General features: G+C 44.8%; 1 protein-coding gene across 1 annotated transcript in view; it reads right to left on the reverse strand.

Moving 5' to 3' along the window:
* Nucleotides 1-18,376, reverse strand: part of LOC108801604 (ankyrin repeat and fibronectin type-III domain-containing protein 1-like) — a 110,678-nt gene that overhangs the window by 43,098 nt on the left and 49,204 nt on the right. The window contains exons 5-11 of the mRNA XM_018573495.1: nt 16,574-16,768; nt 14,352-14,465; nt 13,385-13,482; nt 6,305-6,395; nt 4,914-5,021; nt 4,385-4,484; nt 2,653-2,785 (exon numbers count right to left, since the gene is read on the reverse strand). Coding sequence (XP_018428997.1) covers nt 2,653-2,785; nt 4,385-4,484; nt 4,914-5,021; nt 6,305-6,395; nt 13,385-13,482; nt 14,352-14,465; nt 16,574-16,768 — 839 coding nt within the window. The remainder of the gene's footprint in view (nt 1-2,652; nt 2,786-4,384; nt 4,485-4,913; nt 5,022-6,304; nt 6,396-13,384; nt 13,483-14,351; nt 14,466-16,573; nt 16,769-18,376) is intronic.

An 18,376-nucleotide genomic window follows, 5' to 3' on the forward strand; every position in this document is an offset into this window, starting at 1 on the left:
GATCCGTCAGAGGGGGCGGGGCCACCGGCCGCACCAGGTAACAGGCCGGCGCCCGCTGCAGTGGTAGACCTACGCCGAGCTCCCCCGCCAGCACGAAGCCCCCGGCGGGGAGCCGAGACATCAGGCCCAGCGGACGGCAGAGTAGAGGGAAGGGGGGACCTAGCAGAGGCCTCCCCTTGCGGGCCTTGTCGTGGACGGGGATTCCTCCCGGGGCGGCCACCTGCTGAAGCAGCAGAACGCTTCGCCGGCGGACCCGGAGGGTCCCTGCTGGGGCTCCCAGAGCGGCGCTGAGCCCGCACTATAACCTCCGGGCTGAGGCGCTCCGGCGGCCGCGATCGCCGAGCACGTCGGGGGGGGTCACTGGCCACCGCAGGGGCAGCATCAGATGCCTCCAACATAGCAGCCATACGGGAATTAACCCAGGAAGCGCCACGGGATGCCGCAGCCTCCCGCACCCGAGCCAGCAACTCATCCAAATCACTCATGCTCTAACCTGCAGCAAGAAAGGAGGACAGGCGAAATTCCTCGTCTGCTCCCGGCGTCTTCTCTTCCAGAATGATCCTGGGATCCACGTGACGACCCTTTCTGGTAATCCCACCTCCCTGTGGACCTCCTACAAACTGGTAAGCCACCCCTTCTCCCAGCTTCCTGTACTTTTAACCTTTTACCCTCTGGCTCCCCTTCTCACCCTGTCATGTTGCCATTCCGCCCAATTCCCTCTTTTCCTTGCGCTCCATGACTCTCTTTCTCTGCAAATGCTGGAGTACACAGTACCATCATTATGGAGAAGAATGTGGCTCATTTGCCTTCTTCTCGTGTGATGGAACTTATACTTGGTGATTGGACCCTGGAAGTGATGAGAGTACTCAACCCTGAGCTCAGACTTCTTTTCTTCCATCCCAACACTACACAGGTCCATTCACACCATCTGCATTGGAGCTGTGCTGGCCATTGTTTCCAGCGCAGCCCCAATGCAAGACAAAGCAATTTGACGTATCACGGACAGGCTCAGTTCACACCACTACGCTGCGATGGGAACGCAGTGGTGTGAGCAGAAGAAAAGTACGGCATGCTGTACTTTTTTTTCAGTGCAGCGGGATGCGATTCGGTACAACCACCTCACACCCCATTGTGTCCGTAGAACTGAATAAAATGTCACTTTTCAATAAAGTTCCAACAATAAGTACACCGTGCGATGCGCTGGGATCAGCGCTTCAGCGCTATGCCAAGGTTACGCATACCAGACGCTGTTGGATTAGCGCAGCATCTGGTGTGAATGGGTCCTAATGGAGCAAAATGGAGGTAAGTATATGCTGTTGGAGAGGGCAGCATTAAAGTGAACCTGTTGCTTTGCCGTTCATGGGAAAATCACTGGTTTGCTTTAAAAGTAAGTGTGAAAATTCAGTCACGTTTCCTGCAAGTGTTCATTCAGTGATATCACTCATATAGCGTATTCAGTGGCTGCTGACTTGTTTATGAAGGAGTATGGTCAAGGGCTATAATAAGCAGACACTTCCTTTTAAGATAGGTATGTTTTTGCACTCCTGTTTTTTGGGGGGGGGTTTTGATTGATTGGCTTAATTGCAGGATATTTTCATGAACAGCTTTTAAAACCAATAAATCAAAATGTTAATGAATGTCTGAGACTGCAAGATTACACCATACACATAAAATTCTGAGTGAGCAATCCTCCTCCATGCCAGAGATAAGATTCTGTAGACCTGTCCGTTTGCACTTTATGTATTACAGTCTGCTAGAATCTAATGGGAAAAGTCCAAAAAGGGTCACTTCACTTTTTAAGCCAGCACTGGATCTTCTGTAACCCTGCACAAGGAACTTTCTGAATAGATCAATCTAGATGCAGTAGATTGCTGACTGTATCATACAGGACTGGGCCGAGGGGTAGGCAGTGAGATGACCACTTTGAGCGATGATACAACCCCCCTCTACATACCTCCAATTACACCTGATCTTAGGTGCAGACCCCGCTCTTTACCAGCTTCAAATATCCACATTAACAAATTTGTCAGCCATACACCAAGCTACAATTACCTGTAAAACGTAATCGACTAAGAGGCAATGCTCCATCCTCTTACGCAGGAGTGGGCAACTCCGGCCCTCCAATTGTTGCGGAACTACAAGTCCCCTGAGGCATTGCAAGACTCTGGCAGTTACAGGCATGACTCCCAGAGGCATATTGGGATTTGTAGTTAAAGCACAGCTTGAGGGCCAGAGTTGCCCACCCCTGCTCCAACGCGTTACACTCTGCAATAAAGCTTATTCATAAGGTACTTCTCTATGATAACTACTCTACGGCTACACTCTATTACAGAGTGAAAGCATTCTGGAGGTTCTGGATTGACTCTTAGTCAATAAAAATGGTGTTTAGCTCACAAGTCAGCTATGTTCTATTCTCTGTCACCAGCTTCAGGCTAAAAAGATAGAGCCTCTGTACCATCGTTTACAATCTTCCATTCACTACAACACCCATTGGAATACAGGTTTATCCCCATCGCCCCTGAATCCCGCATATTATAGTGAACAGTGGTTACTGAACACTTGGAAATGACAAAGAATATGAAAATGACCAGAGCGCATCACAGAGAAAATCAGCCTTTGCATTTGGTAAATATGTGAATCCATTGAGCCTACCTTAGTGAACCACAGGAAGTCTTGCATCAAGAGACATGAATATGAATCATCTATTTCCACCACTGGTATCTGGTCTTCGTGAGTCACTAAAACATTGTCATCCTTATAAAATATGGAGGCAAGGCACAGTCCTCTGAAAGCATAAAGGGACAGTTTTCCTGCTTTGCTATTGTCATAAAATTATATTTACAGGCAAAGGTAACATATACTCTGATGTCATATTTTAGCAATTACAGATTAGGAAAAAAAGCACAGCTATAAAACCTGGTGGGGATGCAAAAAGTGCGGCTGCTTTTAATGGCCTTTTAGAAGTATACTTTTATTTTCTAATTTCTCCTAAATCTAATATCTGCACTGTGATTGGATGTTTTGCACATTAGCTGCACCTGGGAACTGCTAGCTCTTGTTTTGTAGGTAATGGAGTATTTCTGGTAAGCTCTGAATTAGAACCCATTTATGAAAGTAGTATTAGGCCTCATTCACACAGCGTAGAGTGGGGCAGTACAGATCCGTGTGGCGTGCGCGGCATTATCAAGCCGTTCCTGGGCCACATGGATCTGTACGGCTACACTGTACGCTGTGTGAAAGAGGCCCTAAGGTAAAAAATGCCCAGCGCATTTCCATGTCACCCTGTCCCCAAATACTTACTTCTGGTTGCTTGTCATCTCCACTGGTTCATGGAAGATATTCGCCCTTCTCTGAACTTCCTAGTTGTGGGGGAGGGTACTGAGGGCAGATGAGCGATAGGCTCCTTCTGCCGTCAGTCAAACAGTAACTGTGAGGGTAGTAAAGGAAGCAGGGGCTTGGCTTGCCACACGCTGTGGGTGTCTATGGACGCACACAGCTAGATGCAGGTCACAACCGGGAACGCACATGCATTGGTGTCTCCTCAGCAGCCATCTAGTTGAAGGGGACATCCATAACAGGCAGGGGGGAGAGCGGTTTGGAAACCAGCTGGAGGAGCAAGAGCAATTTAAAGAAGAACAACAAAATCATGTAAGTGTGGGCGTCCTCATTATAAAAAGAAGAAAAACCTAAGGGTTAGTTCACACCATAAGCAGTGCGTTCCGGTCCGATTCTGGCCGGAACACACTGCCTCCCATTGGGGCTCGGCTCACTTTTTTGCCGGGCAGGAGGGGGCGTGGCGGGCCATTGAAGTGAATGGCACCGTAGCCACACCCTCCGGCCGCAATGCGATCACCCGCACGGGATTGCAAGGCACATTGTGCCTGCAGTGCGGTCAGGTGTAATCAAAATGCTGCAAGCACTACTGCTTATGGTGTGAACTAAAGCTAAAGGTTGAATATCACTATCATATGTACCCGTCAATTAATTCTAAATGATCTCAAAAGTGGCTCAACCTAAGGTCAAACTGATGCCACTGACGCAAGCCTAAGACACAGGTCCTAAGAGGGTATTTCTCTTACCCTGAGGAGCCACCAGTACAAGTGCGGGACAGCACTATAGAGAGGACCAGAATGTATTTATGTTATAAAAGTGGAAGCCAGAAGGCTTAACTTGCATCATTTTGCAAGCAGTGCATGGGTGTTGTACTAACCAACCCCTGCGAGGGTATCCGATGGGGATGTGTGCACTTTTGTATAAATAAAAGTGGGCTACCAATCCCTTAAAGAGGAGATATTGCGAGTGGACTGAATGCTTACAGCGCTCACCCTATGTGCTAATATCCCCTGATATTTAGGCCTAATGTTCTTCCACCCAGTTCTTTTACCTCTTGAGGCTTTTGAGAAACTTGCTACTAGGATGAAATAGATGCTTCAAACTCTTAGAAACAGAATGCTTTCTGCTCTGCGGCTGGTTCTTGAATGGTTCTGGAATAGAAGGAATCAACTTGATCTTAACAAACATACCAAGTACAAAGGCAGCATACAGATTCTATATATGGGTAATTTATAGTCACCAAGTTACTAAAGGCTTTTATAACACAAAACTGATTGCACAGGTGTGTAATAATCCGTAGCAGCCAATCAAAAATCATATTTCATTATTTTGGATAAGCTAGCCTGATAAAGGCTTGGCTACTTATTTCAGTTTACACAAAGCATTGCCCTTAGTGTTGGGTATGACCTAAACTCTTTATTTGCTGCAGTATATACCGTAGTGATAACATATTAATGTACACACACACTATTGTGCATAATGAAATATATGAACTTGGTTCACTGATCAGAATTAATTTCAGTGCTACGATCACAAGTTACTAAAAGTGCAAAAAAGTGTGGACAGTGTAAAATACTAACCATGGCACACACACTGCTGGTGACCTGTCTTCACCTGACTAAGTAATAGATCCAGGGCTTCGGCCTGACCTCTTCTCCTTGGTGCACGACCATCATACTCACGCCAATCTGGATAAACAGCAAATCAGGCAATGTGTGCGGCTGTGTATTCATAATTTAAATATATACTGTATATACATACACACATTAGTTATCACATGCTTTTATATACACTATATTACAAAAAGTATTGGGACGCCGGCCTTTACACGCACATGAACTTTAATGGCATCCCAGTCTTAGTCCGTAGGGTTCAGTATTGAGTTGGCCCACCCTTTGCAGCTATAACAGCTTCAATGTTTGACCATTTTTCCAGAAGCGCATTTGTGAGGTCAGGTACTGATGTTGGATGAGAAGGCCGGGCTCACAGTCTCCACTCTAATTCATCCCAAAGGTGTTCTATCGGGTTGAGGTCAGGACTCTGTGCAGGCCAGTCAAGTTCCTCCACCCCAAACGCGCCCATCCATGTCTTTATGGACCTTGCTTTGTGCACTGGTGCGCAGTCATGTTGGAACAGGAAGGGGCCATCCCCAAACTATTCCCACGAAGTTGGGAGCATGAAATTGTCCAAAATGTCTCGGTATGCTGATGCCTTAAGAACGAAGGGGCCAAGCCCAACCCCTGAAAAACAACCGCACACCATAATCCCCCCTCCACCAAACTTTACACTTGGCACACTGCAGTCAGGCAAGTACCGTTCTCCTGGCAACCACCAAACCCAGACACGTCCATCAGATTGCAAGACAGAGAAGTGTGATTTGTCACTCCAGAGAACACGTCTCCACTTCTCTAGAGTCCACTGGGGACGCGCTTTACACCACTGCATCCGACGCTTTGCATTGCACTTGGTGATGTATGGCTTGGATGCAGCTGCTCTTTGTTGTGCCAATCTGAAGGCCACACAAAGTTTGGAGGTAGCTATTGACTCTGCAGACAGTTGGCGACTTCTGCGCACTGTGCGCTTCAACGGACGCTGACCCCGCTCTGTCATTTTACGTGGCCTACCACTTCGTGGCTGAATTGCTGTTGTTCCCAGTTGCTTCCACTTTGTTATAATACCACTAACAGGTGACCGTGGAATATTTAGTAGCAAGGAAATTTCACGGAACACCTGAATCCAATGATTTGGAGGGGTGTCCCAATACTCTTGGTAATATAGTGTATGCATTGGCTTCAGTCATCACATCATTGCTATTTTTAGAGGCTGCAACAGTGCTTAGTTAATGTAGGGATACGTCAGACATTTTCTACTAAATAATAGGCGCCACTACTTGTCTAATTCATTAGACTGTTGTCTGGATTTTTGCAGTAATTAATCACAAAACATGACATCACACATGTGCAAAACTTACTGGATGGTATAGCGAAAGCTGGAAGGGAAGGTTGTGAGGGCCCCCAGCCTTTCATATTGTATGCAGATACCTGAACATAGTATCTTGTGCCCTAGAAATGTAAAGAGATAAAATACTAAGTACAAAGTCAGGAGTATGGTTAGATTGTATCAGGTTTGCCAGAGCAATATAAAGGCATATAGGAAAGCACATCTTAAGGTAGTATTAAACTGTCAAACTTGTCAAATAATGAATCCAGATCAAACAAATATACATTGCCCAGCAAAGTATTTCGTAAATTTTAACCCAAGCACTTTCAGTCATAATTTTTCCGAACAGTTGGCTCCAACTCTTAGCTGGACTTCCCTGAACTACCTATTGAGTGCACGATCATAAGGGACAGCACAGTCCCCAGCAGCTGTCCATCTGCTAGCTTGGAGAAGGCAGAAGGAAGGAGGGAAGAGAAGTAGCGTGGCTTGCCTTGCCGTGCCTTTGTCTTTGTAGAGACACACACAGCTTACTAGCACACACAAGGGTGGCTTCACAGGACCCTGCAAGGCAAAGGAGCCGTGTGCTCAGGGGACCACATATCCTAAATCAGGATATCAGGGCCAGTGCTCAGGGGACCAGCTGATTCTGCAGAAGGCTAAAACTTTTAAACATTAAGGAGCAGCTTCCATTGTAAGTGATTTCATCAGCATTTGAAATTGCTTAAAGAACCTTTTAAATTTAATATCACTTTAAAAAACGTGTCCATCCATGTGTATGCCTTTACTCCCATTCCTGGATTTAGCTGTTTGCAGTACTAATGATAATACTTTTCCCCTTTTGTGTTGTCAGTTCAGAGCTGGTAGATTTTGGAGCAAGAATGCTGATGTCAAATCCAATGTGCTTAAAACTTAGAGCAGCCGCCCAGCGTTTACTAAAGCACACCCCTAATACTGAACACTGTGCATATCTAAGGAGAACACACAAAAGAAGCACCACTCCTCCACGGCTCAGGGAGGGAATGAGCCTATTGCTTGCTGCTGGGAGCACGTCCACGCTCCAATATGAGACCATACAAACAGAAGTAAAGCTGGCTGCACACCGGATTCCGCTGGGATCATTTACTGAAGCTTGTACCACATCACTGGTGTCCTGCCCAAGGTTCACCCCCTCTGTTTGTATTGTGTACATCTAGTTACAACTGATAATGAAGTCTGCCAACACAGTACCGACAGGGATAATTATGGTAAACATCGACTTCCCAGCCCCCTCCTTAACATTATATAGCAGAGAATAAATTCAGTTTTGGAGTTTTCAGAGAAATGTAAGTAAAATGTAAGATGCAATTTTTAAACTATTGTATGTGAATGTGAACATGTAACAGATATAAAATAGGTGTTATCCCAGATGGGCTGCAAAAGTGGAAAGACTTTAAAGTGATATTAATAAAGCTTCATTTTTTTGGTTGCTTTTTTTTTTACATCTAGGCCCACCTTTTTATAAATATTCTGTTCTTTTTCTTCAAAAATGTTCTCTTCTCTTCCTTGTTTTCTAGTGGGTCCCCGCAGCACTCACCCCCCTACACAGGTGCCTCTGTTCTATCGAATATTTGTGACTATGTTAGAATGTGTGACCGGTGACATGGTCACACATTTTAACGTAATCCCGCCCAGTTTTACAGCAGTGAAATGTGTGACTGGTCACGTGGTCACACATTTTAACGTAATCCCGCCCAGTTTTACAGTGGTGGAATGTGTGACTGGTCAGGTGGTCACACATTTTAACGTAATCCCGCCCAGTTTTTCGGCGGTGGAATATGTGACCGCCAATAAGTCAAGAATTCCAACGCTTTCTCACCTGTTCCAGGGCAGATAGGCATCGCAGATCGCATGTGCAGGAGAACCGATCTGCCCTGCAACAGCTGATCGGTCCTGATATGTCACTTCTATCCGACTTTGTGGAATGTGAGATTGCAGTCACATTGTCGGATAGAAGTGACATTTTAGGACCGATCAGCTGTTCCAGGGCAGACAGGTGAGAAAGTGTTGGAATTCTTGACTTATTGGCGGTCACATATTCCACTGCCGAAAAACTTACGTTAAAATGTGTGACCACGTGACCGGTCACACATTCCAACCGAGTCACAAACTTTGATAGAACACCTCTATCAGCTAAGCAGCTGCTGTGGAGGTGTCCAGTGCATCCATAGACACACACAGCCCTGCGGTAGGCCATGCCCCTCCTTTCCTCCCTAATGGGTGATTGAAGGCAGAAGGAGCCTATGGCTCCTTTTGCCCTTAGTATCCTCCCCCCCAACCAGAAATTCGGGGAATGGAGGATCGCTTCAGGGACCGGCGGCGGGGACAGTGGTGACACCGATAAGCGTAAGGGGGGGACAAGGAACACAAAAAGGAACTGGTCGTTTTTTTTTATCTTAATGCACAGAATGCATTGAGGTAAAAAAAACGACCAGTCTTTAATACTACTTTAAGGAATAGAGATAACAAAATGCTTTCAATTGTATATTTAACACACCGAAATGGAGCAAATAAGAGAAAATCATTACTAAGGTTTACACTTAAACAGCCTGCAAAATGAATGAGTATAACATTTCTCAAAGAATGTACAAAAGGAAGCATAGAAGCTCTCAGGATGGGACATTCATTACAAAAACACTTGTTTGTGTTGCTCCTTTTACCCACTCAGCTTTGCACTGCTTGGCAGCAGATTGCAGCAGTGTATAATAGGGGCATGAAATGATTCACTTTTGATGGATGTTCACAGAAAAAAAAAAAAGATTAAATATAAATGTGCATGAATCAGATCTCACCAGACATTTGTTACTCAGAATGAGCAATTGGTTTTGGCATTAGAGGGAGAATAATGTATGAAAATAGCTAAGTATGAATTACATGCAAGAAAAGTGTGGCCTATCTTACGATGGAAAGCAGCTGTAGTCTTCTCTTTATGCATCTCCTAATCAAATCACCAAAAGAACTCAGTTAAAGATGTCTCCAGCAGAACACCTCCTGAATAATTAACATGATCTTTGACACCACAAAACATGCAGGAAGTAATGGAATCACAAAATGGGGCAGGTGGTCTTTGCTGTTTACTAGTAGATGTACCTAGTCTATTCTTAAAGCAGAACCCCAGGCAGATACAAGGCTCACCATGGACTCTTCTACATCTGGTGGCTCCCTCATTTTTTCCTTCAATGGCCATTCTCCTATGATGTCTCTCATTAACAAGTTGTTTTCCCTACAGTCCTCCCGCACACATTGCTCTCTGTTTTCACACCATTCTCTGTAAATTCTAGAGCTCTGGCACCCAACCTGTTGTCTAAGGGCCATGTGGTACCTGTTGTACAGCCCTTGATAGACCCCTCCAGTTTGTAGTGGGTGTGGGATCACTGATTTGAAAAGGGGTGTTCGTTCATACTTATGTATAGATGTGCAAATTCCTTTTTTATACTTGTTTCACCCAATGACCCCCCTTTGCCCATAAAACACACGTAGCTCGTTCTATAGGATGGCGCATGATTGTGGGGTAAATTGTTGTCACATCATGGCAACGCTGTGGCTGGAAGTTTGGGGAAGCAATGGAAGAGGGTAATGGATGAAGATGCAGAGGCAGCTGTCATAGCAGTGATCTCTACTATCCACATGTAACATGTTCCCAGTCTCTCAGTGTCTTCTCTAGCATTTCTCCAGCCTCCAACCAAACTATAGCATGACCACCGTTTACTCTAGTATGTCTAGTGTATGTATGTACATATGTTCTTTTACAAATGATCAACAGCCAACCTGATTTGGGGATCCACAAAATCCCCTTTCATCGGGGCTTGTAGATTGCTTTGTTAATTGGGTCCAGTGGCGTAACAATCGACATAGCGACCCAGGCGGCCGCTATGGGGCCTGGGGCACAAGGGGGCCCGGCCAGGACATCCCTGATGCCATGTGGGCCGCTATGATATCTCATGCTGCTGGCTGTCACTGGCGGCTGTGAAAAGGAACACGCCGCTGTTCAGATCACTGACAGTGATCTGTGCAGCGGTACGTTTCTCTCCACAGCCGCTGCTGAGTCAGTGAGAGCCAGCAGCGGTGGTGGAGGAGACAGGACCTGGCAGCAGAGGAGGAGGCGGGGCCTGGGGTCGTCAGCAGCAGAGGAGGCGGGGCCCAGAGACGGAGGAGGAGGCGGGCCCGGCGACGGAGAGCCTATGGTGGACTCTGCAGGGTCACCTCCAGGTGGGCTGTGTGGGATCTCAAGTGGGCTCTGCAAGGGGTGTAACTAGAGATCACAGGGCCCCATACAAAATTTTGCTATGGGGCCTTGTGATTTCTAGTTACGCCCCTGATTGGGTCCTTTCAGAGTGTGGACTCAGGTTGATAATAAATGACAATATTTAACACATATATTAAAGTGTCTGAAGATAAAACAGTCTTTTTGTTGTACAACCCTTGGACCCTACCAGTTTGTAGTGGGCGTGGGAGCACTGATTTGTAAAGGGGTAATAACAGTGATCTCAGGTAACATGTCCCCAGTCTCTCACTGCCTTCTGCAGTATGTCTTCCGCCTCCAACCAAACCTGCAGCATGGCCACGAATTCCTCCGGTATGTCTAGAGTATGGTTGTTGTCTCTGTAGCATTACATTAATGCATTAAGATTATATGAGGCCCTTTGGTAATGTCAAGGACCGCAGTTGAGCCCCCACCATACCTCATAAGTTGGCAACACTTTAAAGGCTCTTTATGAAAGTCCAAGATATCAGCAGTCTCTGACATACCTCAACCACCATGAAGTCAACAATTATGCCATAGTCAACATCACTTATATTACTTAGATACAGCTACATAAGCAACTTTTTGGATATTTGTATTAAAAAGAAGATTTGTCTTATCAAATGTAATCATTTCAAAGTGGTCATTTTAGCTCTTCTGTATGAAAATAACATTGATGACAAGGAATTTCCCTTTAACCAAAGGCAGGCCACACCTTCTGAACCGCGGAGTCAGAGAAAAAATGTCTGTTTATACTGTATTACTCCGAACGCTCACATAAACACAAAAGAATGTTTTTATATGCAAAAAATGGTTGACCAAAATCACTAAGTACTCCAAATGGTAATAAAGTGATAGTTATTCTCCATGATATTGCTTTCCCCCCGTCATCCCGTCTTTTTCACTCCTGGCAAGTAATAAAGTTTGCTTGTGTTCCCAAACTGTCAACTCTTATTTGGTGAAAGTTAGGAGACAGATTTTGGATTGTATATTGACATTTACAAAGCCACGCATCTCTTTTTATATAACGTGATGAGACATTTCATTGTTCGTTCATAATTATGCATAGATGTGCAAATTCCTTTTTTTATACTTGTTTCACCCAACGACCCCCCTTTGCCATAAAACACACGTAGCTCGTTCTATAGGATGGCGCATGGTTGTGGGGTAAATTGTTGACCCATCATGGCAACGCTGTGGCTGGAAGTTTGGGGCAGCAATGCAAGTGGGTAATGGATGACGATACAGAGACAGCTGTCATGCAGTTCTCAGAAAGATAAAACAACTCAGCTCTCTACCCCCAACCAGCAAGTGACCTTGTTAGCTGCAGGGGTTGAGCCCTGGAGATGGAAAAGGTGACTGAGTGGAGTCGCAGCTCCTGTTCACCAATTAGCTATGGAGTTGGTGAGAGGGTTTTGATCTGTGTAGGTGGCGGATGGCCAAGTTCTGATTTATTACAAGAGTTGGGATCCCGGGAGGGAGGGGTGCCAGTAAGGTGGTGGAAGCAAAAGGGGCTGCAAATCAAGAAATTCACAATAGTGGCAACGACTGCCCCTTTAAATCATTAGCGTGGATGACTCGGTAAATGGAAAAGAACATTGATCTGACGTTGGGGTGATGTTGCACTGTCTGCAAAGGGGCTAGGCTCGTTGGGAGCCTCATAATTGTTTCCCATGCCAGGGTCTGTATCAAAGACTTGTAAATCAGCATTCACCTGCTGCATTGTCTACAGCCCATCTGCTATGCCACTGTCTGCACTTCAGAAAGCCCGCACCAGCAGACAGGACGGCTCTGCTGAGAAGATGCTGCTGTTGTCTGCTACAGCCATTATAATGAATATGACTTAGGGGAAGACTGCACAAGCCCCAGGGTCCCCATACTGCATAATCTATAAAGAGATTCCTGGCTAACATTACCCATTTTTTCATACATGGCTGCATGAGTAAGAGTTGGCAGCGTGTCTTGAGGTTTCACCTCTGTCAGCAGGTTATTCTAAAGAATAATTGGCTTTATCAAAGTGAATTTGCTCATCTTGAGTTGGCCCACAGCAACCAATTAGATTCTTGGTTTTATTCTTTTAAACTGAAAAGGGAGATTTGATTGGTTGCTCTGGTGCAGACAATTCTGTCCCCTGTCTAGATAAGAAGTCCTTTGTTCTCCGAGGTGGTAAAGAGCTATAAGAGCTAAGTTCACAGAACCGGAATAAATGACTGGGGTCCAGTATCTCTGATGAAAGTTTAGAAATAGCCATTAGAAAGGCTGCCAACTCATGCCTTTAATTATTGACGTGTATGAATTATTCAGGATCCTTGGCTAAATGTGGGCAAGGCACTGAGTACACCTAATTTAAAGAAGAACTCCAGACATGTACAAAATTAACCCCTGCGGTGGGTCTACCCCTGCACTGCAAGGGTTAAGGACTCGTTTTGGGCTAGGGTCTAAAATAAAAAAGATATACCGTGGTGGGGACCACTCACTCTCTCCAACTCTGCTCCAGCTGTCCCTCGGTGTCCTCACATCCAGTGCAAGTGAATGGGCGTAATGACGTCACCGGAGCCCGGGGGAGAAGAGACTGCTGGGAACGATCTAACAGCCAACAAGGATCAACTAGATTGGCTTTAGGATAATACCATTTATTGGCTAACTAAATAGATTGCAGTGCAAGCTTTTGAAGAGGCCAGCGTGCTTTGAAAGCTTATGCTACAGGCAGTCTATTTATTTAGCCAGTAAATGGCATCACCCTAAATCCAAACTTCCACTTTGGGCAATGGCTAACGCAGTACAGAACAAAACTTCTAACTTTATACTGTAAATAAGCAATGGGTTACTTACTGAAACAAGACCTCTGATATTGAACTGCAAGTTTCTCAGCTTCTCGATAGCCACCTCTCCCACATTTGGAGAGAATGACGACGATAAGCTCCATTCCACTGCAGAATAATAAAGAAACATACAGCTTAATACATATTACATAATCAATACCTGAAAATGGGACCTAGGATACATTTCTAATGGGGCTCTTGTTTGATTAATTCGGGCAGCCATTCTATACAGGTTCCCCAGTGGGAAATTATTTCTAAATGAGATATTAGCAGTAGTAGTTAATTAGTAGCTAGTGTTTATTAAAAAGGTGCCGAAAGCATATTACCGCAATGGGCAGCGATGTATGTTACATGCCTTGCTGCATTGCAGTGCCATGAATTTTAAATGGCAACCCAACAAACACCACAATGGATCTGCATTTTATGTTTTAGCACATGACAACGGACAGATGTGAAGCATCTGTGGTGTGCAGGTGCGTTAAAATGTCTGCCTTACCACTGCATTATCACAATGCCCATTAATGCAGCAAATATCCCATGTTAATGTGTGCACACTAATGCACTGCAAATGTGTGAATCTGGCCTAACACTTTTACAAAAAATGGTTTGTTCACACCAGCAAGCAGCACTGTATGGCGTGCGTTAACAGCTGCAGTGCTTTTTTTTAACGTCATTTAAATGTCAAAAATTACATCTGATTAGGTTCTATTGGCAAGGCGTGGTGTGATGCGGATGTATCTAATTGCACCACGCTATGCTGAAAACAAGTACTGCCTGCTGTATGTGTTTTTAGCACACACCACTGCAACATGGTGGCGTGAGCTGTGCCATTTTAAAAGAAGCTAAATTCCCTTGTCTATGCGTTGAGGCTGCGCTGGAAAAAGTGGCCAGCGCAGCCCCACCGCTTCTAGTGTGAACGGGCACTTCATCTTGGCAGAGAATATGTTTAACAGAACAGCTATTTATACGTTTGCTACCTTTGTATTTTGTGACAACAGCAGAGTTGACACTCAATGGCTCCTGGAATGTCACTTGCAGCGTGGTGCTGCTGGTTACCGCCAGACGAACATTGGTTGGAGGATCCGGCACCCCTGCAAGATATAGCAGAAATAAACATTGATAGTCTGAATAAACAAGAAATGCTAACTTACACTGCATCATTGAACAATAGTTCTTAAATATACAGTTATGATCCAATTATAAGGAAACTTCCTTTAAGGGTCAGTCTGTCCCAAAACTGATATTTCAGTTATAGTTTGAATGTACTGGGCTGAGTCAACCACTGGCTCTTTATGTCTCTTGGGGCTTTCAGCCTTGAGCACTCCCTTTTATAGTTCCCGGATCTGTTCCTGCACATTTTGGAGTTTGGGTGTTTACACTCATCTGTTATATTCCCATTTCTCCAGTTTAACCTCCATAACATACAATAAACAAGATATCAAGCAGTGGAAGTGGGACCCTCCTGTAAAAGCCACAACAGATTTCCAGATCTGGATACTCAAGCACAGGCATCAGATCACCAAAATCCCCAAGAGATCTAAGCAATGGCTTAACTTAATAGTCATAATCTCAGTATTGTGCGGAGCAAGTGACAAACTATAGTATTGCCCTTTGCTCCTCCTGGTGGTGGTGAGAGGAGGGCCAGAAGAGCTGGAGCAGCACAGAGCGTAATCATAAACTCCCAGAAAAGGAGAGGGACTGTACTAGGGAACTAAATGGTCTTTTTTTTGGCATGTTGCATGTGAATACATAAAATGTATGGAAAGGAAAAATGCTTCAAGTAATGCTTTTAAAATATTTGATTTGTCTGCACTTTCACCTGCAGTTTTTAGGTTGGTGACAGGGTCTCTTTAAGGGCCTATGTCGACTGACTTATGTTCATGTCACTACACACGCTTATAAAAGTAAGGTAAAATTCACTTGAAGCAGATCAAATGCAGGAGAACAATTGAGGGCCAAATGGTCCTGTCAATGAATTCTGGATGATCTCAGAAGCAAAACCAATGGTAAACATCGACACAAACCCAAAGCCCGTTGATACAGGCTCCTAGACATACCCAGCCCTGTAACCATGTATTACTAATCTACATTTTTATAGTCTGAGTCTGAGTGTAGCGTGTCCTGTTCTTTACTCAATAGTCCCTCTCTACTGGAATCTTTCCCTCCCCTCTAAAGCATGCCCTGGTCACCCCAATACCCCAAAAAACATCATTGGACCCTACCGACCTCAACACTCTCAGGCCAATCTCCTTACTGCCATTCACCTCCAAACTCATAGAACGCCTTATCTACAGCCGCCTGGGCCGCCACCTCACTGATAACAACCTTCTCGATCCCTTACAGTCTGGCTTTCGCCCCCAGATTATACCCCATCCTCTGAAGAAGAGCATAGCAGCAGAAGACATGTCGGTATCAGACCTTAGAGTATTTTCTAAAGAGCAGAAAATTAAATATATTGCACCTTACCAGTCCTTAAATGTTGTGGCTGCATTCATTTACTTATTTCAGGCTTTCAAACCCTTTTATTTCACCTGGTGATGCTGCCAGTAACACACTTCCTGTCCTAGGGTGACAACACTTACTTGCTGTACTGTATTTATGGAGGAGCTGTATTGTTTATCCAGGACAGAAAGTGTGTTAGGGCTACATAACATCATCCCCTCTCTTCATCTCTGAAACACTTGGGGAGGTATTTTGTAGTACTGGGCTGAACAGGCCAGGGGTGATGAGTCTGCTTGAGATAGCACAGGACAACTATGGATATCTGGCAGGATCAACAAATATATACATATATGACAAAACACAGTGGGAGCAAGTTCATTGTTAGGGTTTACATATATGCAAAGTTCAGGCCCACACTGCTGTGTTTGCCAAATCACAGTAAACTTTATTGGCACCAGACAGGCAAGCAAGGAGCAAAAAAACTGGCTAGGTCACTCAGACATATCCTTCCCCATCGATCGTGTCTCCAAGTGACGCGTTTCACCTGCAATTTGGACTTAGTCAAAGGGCTTTCCATACGCTTTAAAAGCAAATCTGTACTAGAAGAATATGGATTCTGCCACTGCTTGACTCTCTTTCTGAAATTCCTAGTTGCCCACTGAACATATAAGAATTACCGGAGCTTTGTAAGGCATATGTCTGTCACAGAGGCCAATGAAAACTTGACATGTGCTGGTGCTAAAGGAACATGACTTACGTGCATGCTCAAATCCCGCTTTCATGCGCTTGTATAGCCGATACCGCCACTCCCAAGATTTCAGCTGCTTTTCCTTTTCAGAACAATCTGCATTTGGAGCTTCGTTAACAACTTGGGCAGTGAGATCGTTCACTCTTTGTTCAGCTTCCCGCACCAATGTGGACAGATGGAGCGACCGACTTTCCAAGCTCATAACTAGAAGGGTAAGAAATGACAGGTAAGTGGTATAGAATGTTCTGTACAAACCTCATTCCTGGTGTGAGGAAGACTAAAGAAGGCCCCTACCAGCTCGAAATTTGAGTGTGAGTGGACCTGCCGGAACACCGAAAATCGATTTTTGGGAGATTCTTGTCTGAACAGTGCCGGCATCCAATGAGATGTATATAGGCACTGTTTGGGTATTCAACAGCTATGGCATTAGTGGACGCTGGATACAATACCCGGCAGGCACAGTTCCTCTATTCATGCTGGTTAGCGTTGATGGGGGAATCTAATGATTTCTCTCATTCAGCCAGCGGCTGGACAAGAGAAATCTAACAGTGTATGGACAAAAAAAAACAATAGGGTAGTAAAGTGAAAGCACAAGTCATTCCAGCAAGAGAAAAAAACATGTGATGAAACCAGTATAATAAGCAAAAAGATGTGCCTGTATGATTTCCAGTTCTTTATTAACATTGGTTCTGCTTTAATCAATGGCGACAGAAATAATTAGTTTGACAATTATATTTTGGTGGGATGAGAAAACATCTGTTTTCTGACTTTTGTGCAATTATTTTGTAAATATAATAGTTTTACATCCCGGCTTTAGTTGAGGCATGTGAAATGGCATGACATTTCTTAAAGGGATCATGTCACTGGGGAAAAACTACTGCAGGTACAAAGGGCGGGCACCCCTTCTGTTATGGACGAATCTCAAGCCATTTAGACAAGCAGAGCCTTGCCATTTTCCAAAGCCATTGACGAAGCTTGCCTGCCCCTACCTGCCATTCCTGATGGCCAGTGAGGCTGCCCATCATAGCGATGGGCCAACAGGAATGTGTGTGGTCAGGGATTAGCAACAAACTCTGCAACTAGCCAGAGGTGTCAGAGTTTTCCCATTAGGACAGCCTGAGATTGAGCCATAAGGCCTTGTTCACACCAAGCGCGGAGCAGATCCAGACCAGAGCAGGTGCAGACTGGATCAAAACTGCGTCCAATGTATTCCTATGGTATTTTGAGCTCCAGTTCACATCGCAGCGTGCGCATCCAGACCAGATCCAGAGCAGGTGAAAAAACTGCGGCAAGCCCTATTTTACCTGCTCTGGATCTGCTCTGGAACGCATAAAAAACACACAAATGCATCAAAAACGCATGCAAGTGCCTGAAAGCCCATGTTAAACTTAAAAAAAAAATATATATATATATATTTTTTTTTACCAAAACCGGCCCGGAACGCATCAAAAACGCATCAAAAACGCGGCACAACCCACTGCACTGCGTGTGCAGAAACCTGACCGGATCTGCTCTGCATTTGGTGTGAACAAGGCCTAAGAGAAAGTTTTGGGAAGCTACTGCAGGTACGTGCATTTGTTTTCATTGTTTTTCTAGGGGACTAATGTTAATGGTCTGGTGTGTCAGATGTTGCCTAGTCTCTCCAAGGTAGTTCAGAGGTATCCTGCAACCAATGACCCATGCCAGTCCCCTAACCCCATATCCCCCTTTGTTCCCACAAATAACATATTTACTCTTGAGTGGAGTTCAAAATGGCCACAGCAGCATTTTTATTAACAAGACCAGTATAAATAACCATGACTAGTAACAAAA

Source organism: Nanorana parkeri, unplaced genomic scaffold (assembly GCF_000935625.1).
Source record: "Nanorana parkeri isolate BGI_ZX_2015 unplaced genomic scaffold, ASM93562v1 scaffold2400, whole genome shotgun sequence".
In the NCBI taxonomy this organism is placed as follows: Eukaryota; Metazoa; Chordata; class Amphibia; order Anura; family Dicroglossidae; genus Nanorana; species Nanorana parkeri.